Raw genomic sequence first — 16000 nt, 5'->3', positions numbered from 1 at the left:
AACTTAGTTGCGTCACATGACTTCTGCTGTATATTGTTCAGGGTGTCTCTGGATCCTGAAAAGTAATTTCAAAGTCTTGAATTAGATTTTCCAAAATCAAGTCCATCATTGTCCTTAAAAATGAACACAAGTCTGCTTGTTCAAAGGTCTTAGAAATGCCACAGACACAACGTTTACAATTAGTTAGCAAGCACTCTAAAATTGTTGTGACTTATTTTATATGGTGTTGCCATATAATTGATTGAGACCGAATATTGGACCACTTACCTCACCCATTTTATGTTGGTAATTAGTAATTGAGAGTTCTTAAATTTGATCAAAGGGACTTAGAAGTCTTCAATTTAGTTGATAGTTGTAATACGCATTTAGACTTATTTTTCTAAATTCCCCAAAACGTTGGTTCTACATATTGTGTTCGCTCCTTTGCTGTGAAAACCAACACCGGAATTAAACATTCGTTCACATAAAAATCGGTATTCCTTTAACAGAACATATTTGTGCACTGTAGGAGACCAAACATGTAATTGTAATTGTAGTTTATCGACAAACGTGTTCAGTATGGCAAAGATTTCCATTGTCTCTAGGCCGATGACGACACTTTATAATGTGGCTGCTTTCGTGTCTATATTTGGAAGTATTTTGTGGAAAACCTCCAAATCGATATCCAAAACAGTGATCATCTGTTTATGTCCTTGGAAAGCGGTTTAGCAAGCTGTGTATATAGAGCAAATATACAGTATATTTCCCTTCTATAGCATGGATAATCAAAATGAATGAAAGAGGCGCACAGAGATACATATCGACCCACATAAGAAAATGACAAGCAGCCAGGTAGACGGCTTCGCCCGGGAACCCGAAATGGGAAGAAGCAAAGCGAGATAGATGCTGCTGCTCCAGACAAGAGTAAATGACAACAGGTAGACTGAGAATGCTGGAACTGAACTGAAAGAAAAAGGAAAATGAGGTGCAAGGATTGGAATCGATTGTAACAGTGTTTATTAAAAACACACACACACACACACACACAGTGAAACACATCACTCCTCACAAAGAAGCTGTGTTACACGCATCTTCGCGCGTGTAAATGTAGGAGGTCGTTGGCGAGCATGCTTTGGCCCTATAGATTGATAAAATGTTGTTTCCTACATTAAAAGTATTTGATTATTATGAAAAAAAATATTGAGATGAAAAAGTCAACAAACGTGTGTGAAATTGTTACACTGCTGCAATAGCTGATTTCACAATTGTGTGTCATAAAATATAGCTTATAGAAGTATAAGAGTAATAAACGGGGTAGACGGAACTGTATGTAATGTTTCCGAATGGTAAGAACGAGCCCAGTCAGTGGCGGCCCTAGCTTGATTTGTAACTTTTGTGAGATGCTACTTTCTGGGGAGTTCCCAGCATGCCTAGTGGCATTTTGGTAAATCATGTTACATTTTACTGAATGTTTTTTTCCCTATAGTAGTAGTGTGTAGTACTTTTGTGCCATCTTGTGGCATCTTGGTGCAGAGAAACTTTGTTAGTGAGTTGAAGCGTTCATTTAGACAAAAGAAATGCTTTGCATCTTTTGACATTTATAGGCAATTATAAATCTTTTTTCAATCATTTGTGAATTTTTGCTATTTGCGGCTGGGCTCGGTCCATATCCCTCGCAAATAACGGGTGAACGCTGTACAATCCTTTCTGGGAAGTTGGTCCTCCGAATTTATCCGGAGTGTGAAAAAAATCAGGTTTAATCAGGTTAGTCACAAATTAGAGCAAAGATGATCAGCACGATCATTTACAAGTTATATGTTTTGATTTGTTTAGTGTTCATATATTAAAGTAGTGTATATCTTGGTTAATTAATGTGTTGCGTGATGATTGTTTTTGATTATGATTGTTTAGTAATCCTAGTAGATATTTCCGAATATACACTGGCTCGAGCTCAAAGTGATGATTGGTATGTTGAAATGTAGGGAAGTTAAAAAGAGGTACTATGCATACTGTAAAAAGCAGTCTTACGTAACCTACTGTATGTGGCCAGAAGCCTAGCTGTGATCGAAGAAAACAACATGCCGCATTAGCACCAATACAGAGCAGCTGCGCTGACTCGGTAATGGCGGTTATATTAATAATGTTTGAAATAACGCTGCATAAAATCAGTCTCTATGATAGCATATGAAATGTTTGATCACACTGACTTCTTAAATAGATAGCTGCGTACTCTGTTTACTTTTCACTCCTTTCGGAAGTTTGAATACGCGTGTTTACATTGGGCCTCCATCTTGACCTTGTATCAGTTCAATCGCTCTATAGAATGCTTACTCTATGTTGGGTTTGGCAGCTAATTGGCTCGTGGATTTTCATAGGTGGGCTTTAGCTAGACCGTTACTTGTTTGGGATGCAAGGATCAGCCACACAAGCCAGTCACGCAAGCAAAAGTAAACCATTTCATATGCATATACAGTGCAATGGGTAAGTACGGTATCCAGGAAAGGAACTTGGAGGGACAGATGGTGGTAGACTTTGCAACAAGGATGCAAAATGGCTGTAGTGAACACTTTTTTCCAGAAGAGGCACGAACATAGGGTGACCTACAAGAGCGGAGGTAGAAGCACACAGGTGGATTACATCTTGTGGAGACGATGTAATCTGAAGGAGGTTACCGACTGTAAGGTAGTGGTAGGGGAGAGTGTGGCTAGACAGCATAGGATGGTGGTGTGTAAGATGACTCTGGTGGTGGGGAGGAAAATTAGGAAGACAAAGGCAGAGAAGAGAACCATGTGGTGGAAGCTGAGACAGGACGAGTGTTGTGCAGCTTTTCGGGAAGAGGTGATACAGGCTCTCGGTGGACGGGAAGAGCTTCCAGAAGACTGGACCACTGCAACCAAGGTGATCAGAGAGGCAGGCAGGAGAGTACTTGGTGTATCTTCTGGGAGGAAAGGAGAGAAGGAGACTTGGTGGTGGAACCTCACAGTACAGGAAATCATACAAGGAAAAAGGTTAGCTAAGAAGAAGTGGTACACTGAGAGGACCGAGGAGAGGCGAAAGGAATACATTGAGATGCGACACAGGGCAAAGATAGAGGTGGCAAAGGCCAAACAAAAGGCATATGATGACATGTATGGCAGGTTGGACACTAAAGAAGGAGAAAAGGATCTATACAGGCTGGCCAGACAGAGGGATAGAGATGGGAAGGATGTGCAGCAGGTTAGGGTGATTAAGGATAGAGATGGAAATATGTTGACTGGTGCCAGCAGTGTGCTAGGTAGATGGAAAGAATACTTCGAGGAGTTGATGAATGAGGAAAATGATAGAGAAGGGAGAGTAGAAGAGGCAAGTGTGGTGGACCAGGAAGTGGCAATGATTAGTAAGGGGGAAGTTAGAAAGGCATTAAAGAGAATGAAAAATGGAAAGGCAGCTGGTCCTGATGACATACCTGTGGAGGTATGGAAGCATCTAGGAGAGGTGGCTGTGGAGTTTTTGACCAGCTTGTTCAATAGAATTCTAGTGCGTGAGAAGATGCCTGAGGAATGGAGGAAAAGTGTACTGGTGCCCATTTTTAAGAACAAAGGTGATGTGCAGAGCTGTGGCAACTATAGAGGAATAAAGTTGATGAGCCACACAATGAAGTTATGGGAAAGAGTAGTGGAGGCTAGACTCGGGACAGAAGTGAGTATTTGCGAGCAACAGTATGGTTTCATGCCTAGAAAGAGTACCACAGATGCATTATTTGCCTTGAGGATGTTGATGGAAAAGTACAGAGAAGGTCAGAAGGAGCTACATTGTGTCTTTGTAGATCTAGAGAAAGCCTATGACAAGAGTACCCAGAGAGGAACTGTGGCACTGCATGTGGAAGTCTGGAGTGGCAGAGAAGTATGTTAGAATAATACAGGACATGTACGAGGGCAGCAGAACAGCGCTGAGGTGTGACAGAGGAATTTAAGGTGGAGGTGGGACTGCATCAGGGATCAGCCCTGAGCCCCTTCCTTTTTGCAGTGGTGATGGATAGGCTGACAGATGAGGTTAAACTGGAATCCCCGTGGACCATGATGTTTGCAGATGACATTGTGGTCTGCAGTGAAAGCAGGGAGGCAGGTGGAGGAACAGTTAGAAAGATGGAGGCATGCACTGGAAAGAAGAGAAATGAAGATTAGCCGAAGTAAAACAGAATATATGTGCATGAATGGGAGGGGTTGGTGGGGGAAGAATGAGGCTACAGGGAGAAGAGATGGCAAAGGTAGAGGACTTTAAATACTTGGGGTCAACCGTCCAGAGCAATGGTGAGTGTGGTCAGGAAGTGAAGAAACGGCTCCAAGCAGGTTGGAACGGGTGGAGGAAGGTGTCAGGTGTGTTATGTGACAGAAGAGTCTCTGCTAGGATGAAGGGCAAAGTTTATAAAACAGTGGTGAGGCCAGCCATGATGTGCGGATTACAGACAGTGGCACTGAAGAGAAAACAGGAAGCAGAGCTGGAGGTGGCGGAAATGAAGATGTTGAGGTTCGCTCTCGGAGTGACCAGGTTGGATAAAATTAGAAATGAGCTCATCAGAGGGACAGCCAAGATTCGATGTTTTGGAGACAAAGTTAGAGAGAGCACACTTCAATGGTTTGGACACGTCCAGAGGAGAGAGAGTGAGTATATTGGTAGAAGGATGATGAGGATGGAGCTGCCAGGCAAGAGAGCTAGAGGAAGACCAAAGAGAAGGTTGATGGATGTCGTGAGGGAAGACATGATGGCAGTTGGTGTTCGAGAGGAGGATGCAGGAGATAGGCTCTCATGGAAAAGGATGACGCGCTGTGGCGACCCCTAACGGGACAAGCCGAAAGGAAAAGAAGAAGAAGAAGATACAGTGCAATAAAAAATTATTGGCCCCCTTCTCAAATTTATATATTTTTGCATAGTTTCCCCTCTTTGTTTAAGATCATCAAAGAAATGTAAATATCAGACAAATATAATCAATGTGAACTTAAAATGCTGTTTTTAATTGGTGAATTCATTAATTAAGGGGGGAAAAAAAACTATTCAAAGTTACTTGGCCCTGTGTGAAAATGTAATGGCCCCCTAAACCTAATAACTGGTTTGAGAATATGAGAAAGGAGCCAATACTTTTTCACGGCACTGTATTGAGAAGGAAATATGTGGTGGAACATCTACATTGGAATGCCCTCATAGAATTCATTCCACTTTATTTTTTGCTTTTTCTTTGACTTTTTTTTTTTTTTTTTTTTTTTTTTTTTTTTAGTGGTGACACCACACGGTTATAGTGAAGAAGAAAAATGTGATGATGAACCAGAAATTGAAATTATTGCAACGTAGGAAAACAGTATATGCATCTATCTTGGCTCCTGTTATGGCTAAAAAGGTGGTATATGGCTGAATAGGCGAAGGAAATGTATATTGGCTAGTGAGCTGAGTATCTCTGAAGCACAGGGAGAAATGCAGATTCCTCGTTGTGTCCGTCACTCGACAGGGCGAGTACACAATTAGTTTTAGTTTTAAACGATCAGCAGCGATAAATTTCTTTATCCCTCAGCTTGATCTGTGTAGTAACATTTAGAAATTTTAAGATCGATGAGAAGGAGGAACAACGTCACTGTGCAACGGTGTCGCGAGAGAGGCAACAAGTCATTGCAGGATGACATATTGAGACTGAACTGAAATAAATAATGGGACTGGAGTTATGGCCCACAGGGGTGGCTTTAATGAATGAATGACAAATATGAATTTCATCTTTCTCATCTGGATGACGATTGATTGAGAAGCATTTAACAGAATTGAGTTGAATGTGCTGCGTGAAAATACATTGCTATAGTATGTTTGGTGGTGAGGGCAGGATTGTGGGCGGGGGGGTCCGTGAGGTTGTATAGTGGGAAGGGATTGGGGGGGGGGGGGGGGGTGGAAGATAAATGAGCGGGGCTGTGTTATGGGATTGCAAATTCAAAATGCTTTGTGAAACAGAGAGAATTTCCCTCCTCCTCGCCCTCCTCCTCCTCTTCCTCCCTTCTCGCGCGCTCCCACACCCGCGCGGCTGCTGTGCTGCTGCAGTCAAACCTCAGTCGGACACGTTGCGCTGCGCACCTCCTCTTCTCCTCTCTCATCTTTCTCCTCCCGTGGCTCGACAGTTGGGATACTTTTCTATTTTGACACCTTTCTGCGTTAGTCGAGTGCCGCTTATCTTACTTGGCTACTCTGAATGGAAACCAACAGATGATGCTCGTGTACTGCGGCGCTCCGGAGCCAGCGTGTGTCGTAATGCGCCTTTGGACCGGAGAGCAGAGAATGTAGGCGGGCTGACGAACCAATACAGAACGAATCTAAGAAGAATTGGACTCTTTCAGGCTCATTTCTTCACAGATGGATTCTGTTTGTGTTTGTCAATGGGAAAAAATAGATTTTTAGAAACTTAGATTCTTAAACGTGAGCATTTCAGCACCTTGGACAGGGATGATAGCTTGCTGGAAATCCAATTGAAAGGAGAATCTGGACTTGATATCCAAGTTGGGACTAACTATCGTGCTCTTTTCTCTGGAGTTTCCCCCATGGTTCAACTTAATAGCTAACTTTTGAGTCACTTATTCTGGTGTACTGTACGAAGAAGTACATTTACTAAAGACCAATTAGAATCTATCTATCTATCGATCGATCGATCGGTCGATCGGTCTATCGGTCTGTCTGGCTGTCTATTGGAAGAGGATTTACATAAAAAAGTCTCAGTCATTGAAATAGTATTCCAAATGTCATCCCATCTCCGAGAGCAAATCAGATGCGTTCATGGAAATACATTTTTGTGACCTACACACACAAGACACGCTGCAGGCTCCAAAGTTTTTGATAGAATAAACTCAACTTTATCAAGTACCTCTGAGCCTGCACCACAGGACCTCCAGCAGCATGGCTACGGTCTACCAAAGAAGCCCTCACAGCTGGTCTGCCCCCGGCTTGTGTCTGACCCTGACCTTCGCTGTGCTCGTGTTCTGCTCCTATCCAGCTCTCGGCAAGAAGAAGCTATACATCGGAGCTCTCTTCCCAATGAGTGGAGGCTGGCCCGGAGGGCAAGCCTGCCTCCCTGCTGCTAAGATGGCCTTGGCGCTAGTGAATGAGAGGGCCGATATTCTTCCCGACTATGAGCTGGAGCTAATACATTATGACAGCATGGTGAGTAACTTCAGTAACTTCAAATCATTTTATACCCTCGTCTCTGAATTACACCTTTACACGCCATTTCGACATTCATGACACATTCCTACATGACACAACAACATTTTATAACCTTCTCTGTGTGTGAATGTAGACATAACAGTGACCTACAACACCAAAGTTCGGGAGCCCCCCCCACACACACACACACGCCACCCATCGCTATCTATTGTACGTGACTGAACAACAGACAACTTGAGTTTTCTCGCATATGTAACAATTGAATTACACAAATACACTTGTTTCTCATAATAAGATATGACACAAGATATACAATTGTGATTTGTCCATCAAAGGCAACACTCTAGTTCATACTTGGTACCTTTAATGTTTAAAATGTCCAAGCTGTAAGGGAGGCGAATATGGTGAATCTTTGACCCCAGCGCAAACTCAACAAAGGCAGAGGAATCAAATTGAATTTATTTAAGGGTGAACATAAACGTGAGAAACAAATACTAAATACAAAACGAAAAACAATGACGACCTTAGGTCAAGGTGAATAAATAATACAAAATCACAGGAGTACTTATTGTACTTGGGAAAACGAAAAAACGTACGTCGTAAGTACGGCTGGCTAAGACATGATGAACTCGAGACGAGGAACAAGCGTAGAAAACTTAAGCGACGATGGTGAAAAGAAATGCACTGCATCTGGCATCTTTCTTCCCCTTCTGCTCTGCCAAATACCCAGCTGATAGTCATTGACAGCAGGAGTGACGCAGGATGCTCCACCCACCCAAGGAGAAACAAAAACAAAAGGGCAGCACAGGCGGGATGGGAAACAGCAACATGACACAAGCAGACACATTTAAAACAATTCTTTCTTCTCTGAATGATTGATAGCTTTGTAAAATAAACTACATAAAATCGCGATAATAAACACGTTACAAGGCGTGAGAGAAATAATTCTTAGGTGTGTCACGATACAGTTGAAAACGATTTGGAATCGATTAAAATAACATTTTAATTGTAATATTTTCAAGTAATGTAATGCTATCAGAGTGGAAAAAAGTGCAACTTGGAAAGGCTGCGGCCACTGGACAGTCTGTTGGGCACATAACAGGACCCCCTGCTCAAATATAATAAGTCATCTGAGTAAATAGAACAGAGTATTCTTGGCCCTCAGTCAGAGATGTGCGCAGCTCCTCCTCATAGCTCCTCTTGCTAGCACAATGAATAAATGCTTAACACCACACATCATATACTTTATACAGTATAGAAATATGTAAATATGGGTCATTACAAACTGTTCTAAAAAATGAGTAAATAAGGTAAAATACCTTTATACTGTATAAAAGATGCATCGATAATCGGTAATCAAATCCAGTCATACATTTTCTGATTTATAACCGAATCAAATCGTGAGATGGCGAGAGAGTCCCACCCAATTGGTGTCAGCCGAGCAGACTATTTCACTGCAGCTTTATTTACACTTGCCTCCAATAATAAGCCTAGTATGTTATTTTTGCTGTAGACTGGGTTTGACATCATGTGTTCAATCACATTGTGAGATATTTTATTTTATTCTACACTCTTGAGGTATTTCTAATATTTCATTAGCAGATATAGTAGCTACAAGAGATGCTTGATATCCTGGGTCTAAAACATGGAGAAAGAAAATCATTCACACCAGAGGTGTCAAAAGTACTGATATTCAATAATTACTCGAAGTAAAAAGTACTGATACTAAAAAACAAATCTGGTAAAAGCATAAATACTGAAGCCAATCCCTTACTTAAGTTAAAGTACAAGAATACACACTTATAAATGTAATTAAGTAAAAAGGTCAAAAGAAAATTGAAATTTTTTAACCCAATAATAAAATACAACCCCAATTCCAATGAAGTTGGGACGTTGTGTTAAACACAAATCAAAACAGAATACAATGATTTGCAAATCATGTTCAACCTACCGTATTTTCACGACCATAGAGCCTCAGTTACGGGGTCTATTTCTGCATTTAACACGTACATAAGGCGCACCGCATTATTGGGCGCAGCATGGTAAAACCTACGCTAGCTTAAAACAAACGGTAGCATGCATGCACGCTAAAACAATGTTTTTAAAAAGGCAGCGGGAGCAAAACTGAGTTTGGTTGTACTTTATTGAAGTATTTAACAATGTGCTCACGTTATTTTTTGATCAATCCTCATCCACAAATCCATCAAAGTCCTCATCTTCTGTATCTGAAATGAACAGCTGGGGAGGTTCTCAATCAAACACGGCAGGTTCGAGTGAGTCTCGTTGCCGTGCGAAAGCTCGAACAACAGTGCAAGCAGACACGTTAGCCCAGCATCCACAATCCATTCACAAATTGTGGCGTAACTCGCCCGGCGCTGCCTCCTTGTCTTAGTAACCCTGTATTCGCCATCTTTCATCCATTGCTTCCACGCCGCTCGCAACTTCACTTTGAACTTTCATCAGGCCTCCCGGAATGACGGCGAGGCCCGAGTTATTCTTTGCTCATTAATCCATTGCTCAAGTTGGTCTTCCAACTCGGGCCACCTCGCCTTGTTTCCACGTTTTGTTTTTCTTTTTTTTTCACGAAAACTCAGATTCGTCTTCTTGACTTGGCGAAGCTCGTTTCCCTGCTTCCACCACTTGCGAACCGTGGATTCGTTGATCTTGAATTCTCTCGCGGCTGCTCGGGGGTCCTTAGCCAAACCGATGTTGTTTTGCACAATGCACTCCCCGGAAATGCAAACCCCGGCGCTACATCCCTACGCTTTAGCGTCCTTCCCCTGTCCTCAGTCACGTCCGCTTTTCCTCTGCGTAAGCAGCGTGTCGGCAGGAAAGGCTAAAAATAAAAATAAAAATCGAGCAGCGCGCTCATCACACAACATTTATAGATGTTGGAACTCGGTGCACACATAAGGCACCCCGTCCATTTTGGAGAAAATTTAGGACTTTTAAGTGTGCCTTATGGTTGTGAAAATACGGTATATTTAATTGAATACACTACAAAGACAAGATATCTAATGTTCAAACTTGGGAACAGGTGGGTGCCATGATTGGGTATAAAAGGAGCTTCCCTGAATTGCTCAGTCATTCACAAGCAAAGATGGGGCGAGGTTCACCTATTTGTGAACGAGTGCGAAAAGTGTTTTCTGTGGTCCGACGAGTCCACATTTCAAGTTGTTTTTGGAAATTGTGGACGTCGTGTCCTCCGGGCCAAAGAGGAAAAGAACCATCCGGACTGTTATGGACGCAGAGTTCAAAAGCCATCATCTGTGATGGTATGGGGCTGTGTTAGTGCCAATGGCATGGGTAACTTACACATCTGTGAAGGCACCATTAATGCTGAAAGGTACATACAGGTTTTGGAGAAACATATGCTGCCATCCAAGCAACGTCTTTTTCATGGACGCCCCCGCTTATTTCGGCAAGACAATGTCAAACCACATTCTGCACGTGTTACAACGTGTGGCTTTGTAGTAAAAGAGTGGGGGTACTAGACTGGCCTGCCAGCAGTCCAGACCTGTCTCCCATTGAAAATATGTGGCGCATTATGAAGCATAAAATAACGGAGACCCCGGACTGCTGAAGCTGTACATCAAGCAAGAATGGGAAAGAATTCCACCTACAAAGCTTCAACAATTAGTGTCCTCAGTTCCCAAACGTTTATTGAATGTTGTTAAAAGAAAAGGTGATGTAACACAGTGGTAAACATGACCCTGTCCCAGCTTTTTTTGGAACGTGTTGCAGCCATAAAATTCTAAGTTAATGATTATTTGCTAAAAACAATCAAGTTTATCAGTTTGAACATTAAATATATTGTCTTTGTAGTGTATTCAATTAAATATAGGTTGAACATGATTTGCAAATCATTGTATTCTGTTTTTATTTATCAGAATCAGAATCATCTTTATTTGCCAAGTATGTCCAAAAAACACACAAGGAATTTGTCTCCGGTAATTGGAGCCGCTCTGGTACGGCAACAGACAGTCAATTGAGAGAGAACACTTTGGAGACATTGAGAAAAACAGTCACTGAGCAATAAAGGGTTGCTAGTTATCTGGTAATGTTTAATGTTTATATTTAACACAACGTCCCAACTTCATTGGAATTGGAGTTGTACATACAGCGGCTGAAATAAGTATTTAACACATCACCATTTTTCGAATTATAATATGAAATATATATAAAATAAACAAAAATAAAAATGGGTAGGCTTTAAATGAAAAAAAGAGAATTTATTTGTTCTATTGAAATAAAGTTATATAGCGTAAAATTATACTGTACAGGTATTTGTGGATAAAAATTAGGTAGTAAGAGTAAATAGTTGCCTGAAAAATAAATACTCAAAGTACAGGTACCTGAAAAATCTACTAAAGTACAGTAATGAAATACACGTACTTTGTTACTTCCCACCTCTAATTCACACACACATTCACTCATAGGGGAAATTAAGAGCCTTCAATTACAAAACTTAAATTGTGATAGCGGAATGTGGGAGGAAGCAAAGTGGCTGGAGATAACAAAACATGCAAACTCTACACGGAAAGTCCAAACTCAGAATGCTGACCTGATCCCGACAGAATATGATAAATTCACAGTTGTGGATAGAGTTTAAAATGTATGACGCCTGAATTGTGCGAGATGATATTGTGGTTTTAAGCTCTCATACAGTATGTGACCTTCCAAAGTATAACGAGGCCTAACAACATACTAAGTGGAATGACTGCCACTGTCTAAGAAGTGTAGCATGGGAATTAATGCGATTCATGTACATACACGTCATACAGTATATGGGCCATACATGCTACAGTGAGCTTTGGATCTATGTTTGCTGCTTTAATTCCCCCTATATAGTCACAGCACTTCTGTCATACAGCTGATATGATGCAGATTTCTCATTGGGATATATTCCATTGTGGACAGGCAACAGAATGTTGCCCTTATCTTGTTGCATAAAAAAAAAAAAAAATGTGGCTCAAACATATACTGTATGGATACACCCACCTCTAAATATTGGGACAGTGTGGATAATTCTTTTATTTTTGCTGTAGACTGAAAACATTTGAATTTTAGATGAAAAGATTAATGTGACACAAGCGATCAACAGGACATCTTTTATTTCCAGGTACTGAAAATGGATTAGAAGACTGAATTATCATCTTGGTTGTGTCTTTATTTAAATTGGCAGGCAAAATATTGCTGTAGAATTTCAATTTCGTTTTTCTGCTGCCATCGTGTTTTCTAGCAATAAAGATTAATGACCCTGTCCCACAACAATCCATGATGTCTTCCACTAAATCTCACAAATTAGTTTGTATATTTGGGATTAAGAGCAGATCACTCCTTAATCCCCCAAAATCTATCTTTTCCATTCCTTTGGTGAAGGTTAATCTTTGTCTCATCAGTCCATAAAACTTTCTCCCAGAATTTCCGAGGCTCGTCTTTGTCCTTTTTGTAATATTGCTTCCTGGCATTCTTGCTTTTCTTGCAATTTAGGTGGTTTGCATCTTCTGGTGTAGCCTCTGTACCTTTGTGCATGAAGTCTTCTGCCAACAGTAGATTGTGATGCCTTCACTCCTGTCCTCTGGAGGTTATCCATCTTCTCTCATCTTCACAATAGGAGATAGGCACAACTAGCTTCTGCAATTGGCCAAGCGGAACAAAGCACTTTCCTTCCAGCTTGGGTAAATGTTGAAGCCCTATAGTAGGAGACCGGGACAAAGAACTCGCAGGAACTTTTATTAAACATCGACAATGTCTTTTGTTTTATACCGTGGGTACGGAATGTATTCAGACCCCCTTAAATTTTTTGCTCCTTGTTATATTGCAGCCATTTGCTAAAATAATTTAAGTTAATTTTTTTCCTCATTAATCTACACACAGCACCCCATATTGACCGAAAAAAACGGAATTTTGTAAATTTTTGCAGATTTATTAAAAAATAAAAACTGAAATATCACACAGCCATAGGTAGTCAGACCCTTTGCTCAGTATTTAGTAGAAGCACCCTTTTGAGCTAATACAGCCATGAGTCTTTTTGGGAATGATGCAGTTTTTCACACCTGGATTTGAGGATCCTCTGCCATTCATCCTTGCATATCCTATCCAGTTCTGTCAGGTTGGATGGTGAACGTTGGTGGACAGCCATTTTCAGGTCTATCCAGAGATGCTCAATTGGGTTTAAGTCAGGGCTCTGGCTGGGCCATTCAAGAACAGTCACGGAGTTGTTCTGAAGTCACTCCTCTTGGTATTTCAGCTGTGTGCTTAGGGTCATGTCTTTTTTTAAGGTGAACCTTCGGCCCAGTCTGAGGTTCTGAGCACTCTGGAGAAGGTTTTCGTCCAGGATATCCCTGTACTTGGCCGCATTCATCTTTTCTTCGATTGCTACCAGTCTCCCTGACCCTGCAGCTGAAAAACACCCCCACAGCATGATGCTGCCACCACCATGCTTCACTGTTGGAACTGTATTGGACAGGTGATGAGCAGTGCCTTGTTTTCTCCACACATGCCGCGTAGAATTGAGACCAAAATGTTCTATCTTGGTCTTATCAGACCAGAGAATCTTATTTCTCACCATCTTGGAGTCCTTCAGGTGTTTTTTAGCAAACTCCATGCGGGCTTGTGTCTTGCACTGAGGAGAGGCTTCCGTCGGGCCACTCTGCCATAAAGCCCCGACTGGTGGAGGGCTGCAGTGATGGTTGACTTTCTAGAACTTTCTCCCATCTCCCGACTGCATCTCTGGAGCTTAGCCAGACTGATCTTTGGGTTCTTCTTTACCTCTCTCACCAAGGCTCTTCTCCCCCGATTGCTCTGTTTGGCCGGACGGCCAGTTCTATGAAGGGTTCTTCCAAACGTCTTCCATTTCAGGATTATGGAGGCCACTGTGCTCTTAGGAACCTTAAGTGCAGCAGAATGTTTATTGCAAACTCGGCCAGATCTGTGCCTTGCCACAATTCTGTCTCTGAGCTCTTTAGGCAGTTCCTTTGACCTCATGATTCTCATTTGCACTGTGAGCTGTAAGGTCTTATATAGACAGGTGTATGGCTTTCCTAATCAAGTCCAATCAGTATAATTAAACACAGCTGGACTGCAATAACGGTGTAGAACCATCTCAAGGATGATCAGAAGAAATGGACAGCACCCGAGTTAAATACATGAGTGTCACAGCAAAGGGTCTGAATACTTATGGCTGTGGGATATTTCTGTTTGTCTTTTTTAATAAATCTGCAAAGATTTCAACAATTCTGTTTTTTTCTGTCAATATGGGGTGCTGTGTGTACATTAAGGAATAAAAAAATTACTTCAATGATTTTAGCAAATGGATACAAAAAAACAAAGAGTGAAGAATTTAAGTGGGTCTGAATACTTTCCGTACCCACTGTATGTAATGTCTTTAAGAGCTACCAAAGATGAATATCTAGTGTTTAGGCTTCGTTCGTTTTCCATATATTTGTATAAATAGTTGACATACATGTATTTAACTTTTGTCCAAAGACATCAGCCATAAAGAAACAATTTTGTATGTATTTATTTATTTTACTTTTGAGCTTGGCTTTAAACCATCATGTCATCAACTCGTAGTTATGCTCATTATCGTAGCATGCGCAGGGAGTCTGCAAACCTGTTTTCTGGGTTTGATCACGTGATGTTCCACATATAACATTGCTTGTTTTCACCCGTAGACATTTCTTTTGTTTTCATGTTTGTTGCCTTTGTAACTGTAAATGTCCTGACAGGAAAAATCAAAATCTGAAATTGAGCATAGAATTCAGAGCTGGGCCATTCAAGAACAGTCATGGAGTCGTTCTGAAGCCACTCCTCCTGGTATTTCAGCTGTGTGCTTAGGGTCATGTCTTTTTTTGGCCCAGTCTGAGGTTCTGAGCACTCTGGAGAAGGTTTTCATCCAGGATATCCCTGTACTTAGCCGTATTCATCTTTTCCAACCAGTCTTCCTGTCCCTGCAGCTGAAAAACACTCCCACAGCATGATGCTGCCACCACCATGCTTCACTGTTGGGACTGTATTGGACAGATGATGAGCAGTGCCTGGTTTTCTCCACACATGCTGCTTAGAATTAAGGCCAAAATGTTCTATCTTGGTCTCATCAGACCAGAGAATCTTATTTCTCATCAACTTGGAGTCATTCAGGTGTTCTTTAGCAAACTTGATGCGGGCTTTCATGTGTCTTGCACAAAGCGCCACCCAAGCTCCAAAAGGGAACTGCAGGGCACAGATCATGACAGTAGCCCCCAACCCCAACGGACGCCTCCGGGCGTCCTTCGAGGCTTCTCTGGGTGAGCCGCATAAAAATCTCTAATCAAAGAGTCGTCCAATATAAGCTTGTAAGAGATCCAGGAACGTTCCTCTGGACCATACCCCTCCCAGTCCACTAGGAGCTGAAAGCCCCTACCCCGGCCACACATCCAGGATGCGTGACACCGTGAAGGCAGGATGGTCGTTGATGACACGGAGGAGGTACGGCCTGAGTGCTAAGGGTACTGGTGGAGACAGGCTTTAGCAGAGACACCTGTAATGTCGGGTGAATTTTGAGAGATTGAGGGAGCTTCAACTGAACTGAGGTGGGATTGATGACTTTAGTGATCGAAAAAGGACCAATTAATCATGGCGTGAGCTTATGTGATTCGGTCTGGAGAGAAAGGTCACGGGAGGAGAGCCAAACTATCTGACCTACCTTGTATACACCAGGATGGTCGTTGATGACACAAAGGAGGTACGGCCTGAGTGCTAAGGGTACTGGTGGAGACAGGCTTTAGCAGAGACACCTGTAATGTCGGGTGAATTTTGAGAGATTGAGGGAGCTTCAACTGAACTGAGGTGGGATTGATGACTTTAGTGA

General features: G+C 41.9%; 1 protein-coding gene across 4 annotated transcripts in view; it reads left to right on the top strand.

Annotated features, from left to right (window-relative positions):
* The window catches only part of gabbr1b (gamma-aminobutyric acid (GABA) B receptor, 1b), a 244315-nt gene that overhangs the window by 121544 nt on the left and 106771 nt on the right, over positions 1-16000 (top strand). For all 4 annotated transcript variants that reach the window (XM_061760292.1, XM_061760295.1, XM_061760293.1 and 1 more), the window contains one exon: positions 6977-7143. In XM_061760292.1, the coding sequence (XP_061616276.1) occupies positions 6977-7143 (167 nt within the window). The remainder of the gene's footprint in view (positions 1-6976; positions 7144-16000) is intronic.

The sequence above is a fragment of the Phyllopteryx taeniolatus genome, chromosome 21 (genome assembly GCF_024500385.1).
Source record: "Phyllopteryx taeniolatus isolate TA_2022b chromosome 21, UOR_Ptae_1.2, whole genome shotgun sequence".
Classification (NCBI taxonomy): domain Eukaryota; kingdom Metazoa; phylum Chordata; class Actinopteri; order Syngnathiformes; family Syngnathidae; genus Phyllopteryx; species Phyllopteryx taeniolatus.
Note: the sequence above shows the minus strand (reverse complement) of the source record. Positions and strands in the feature narration are given on the sequence as shown.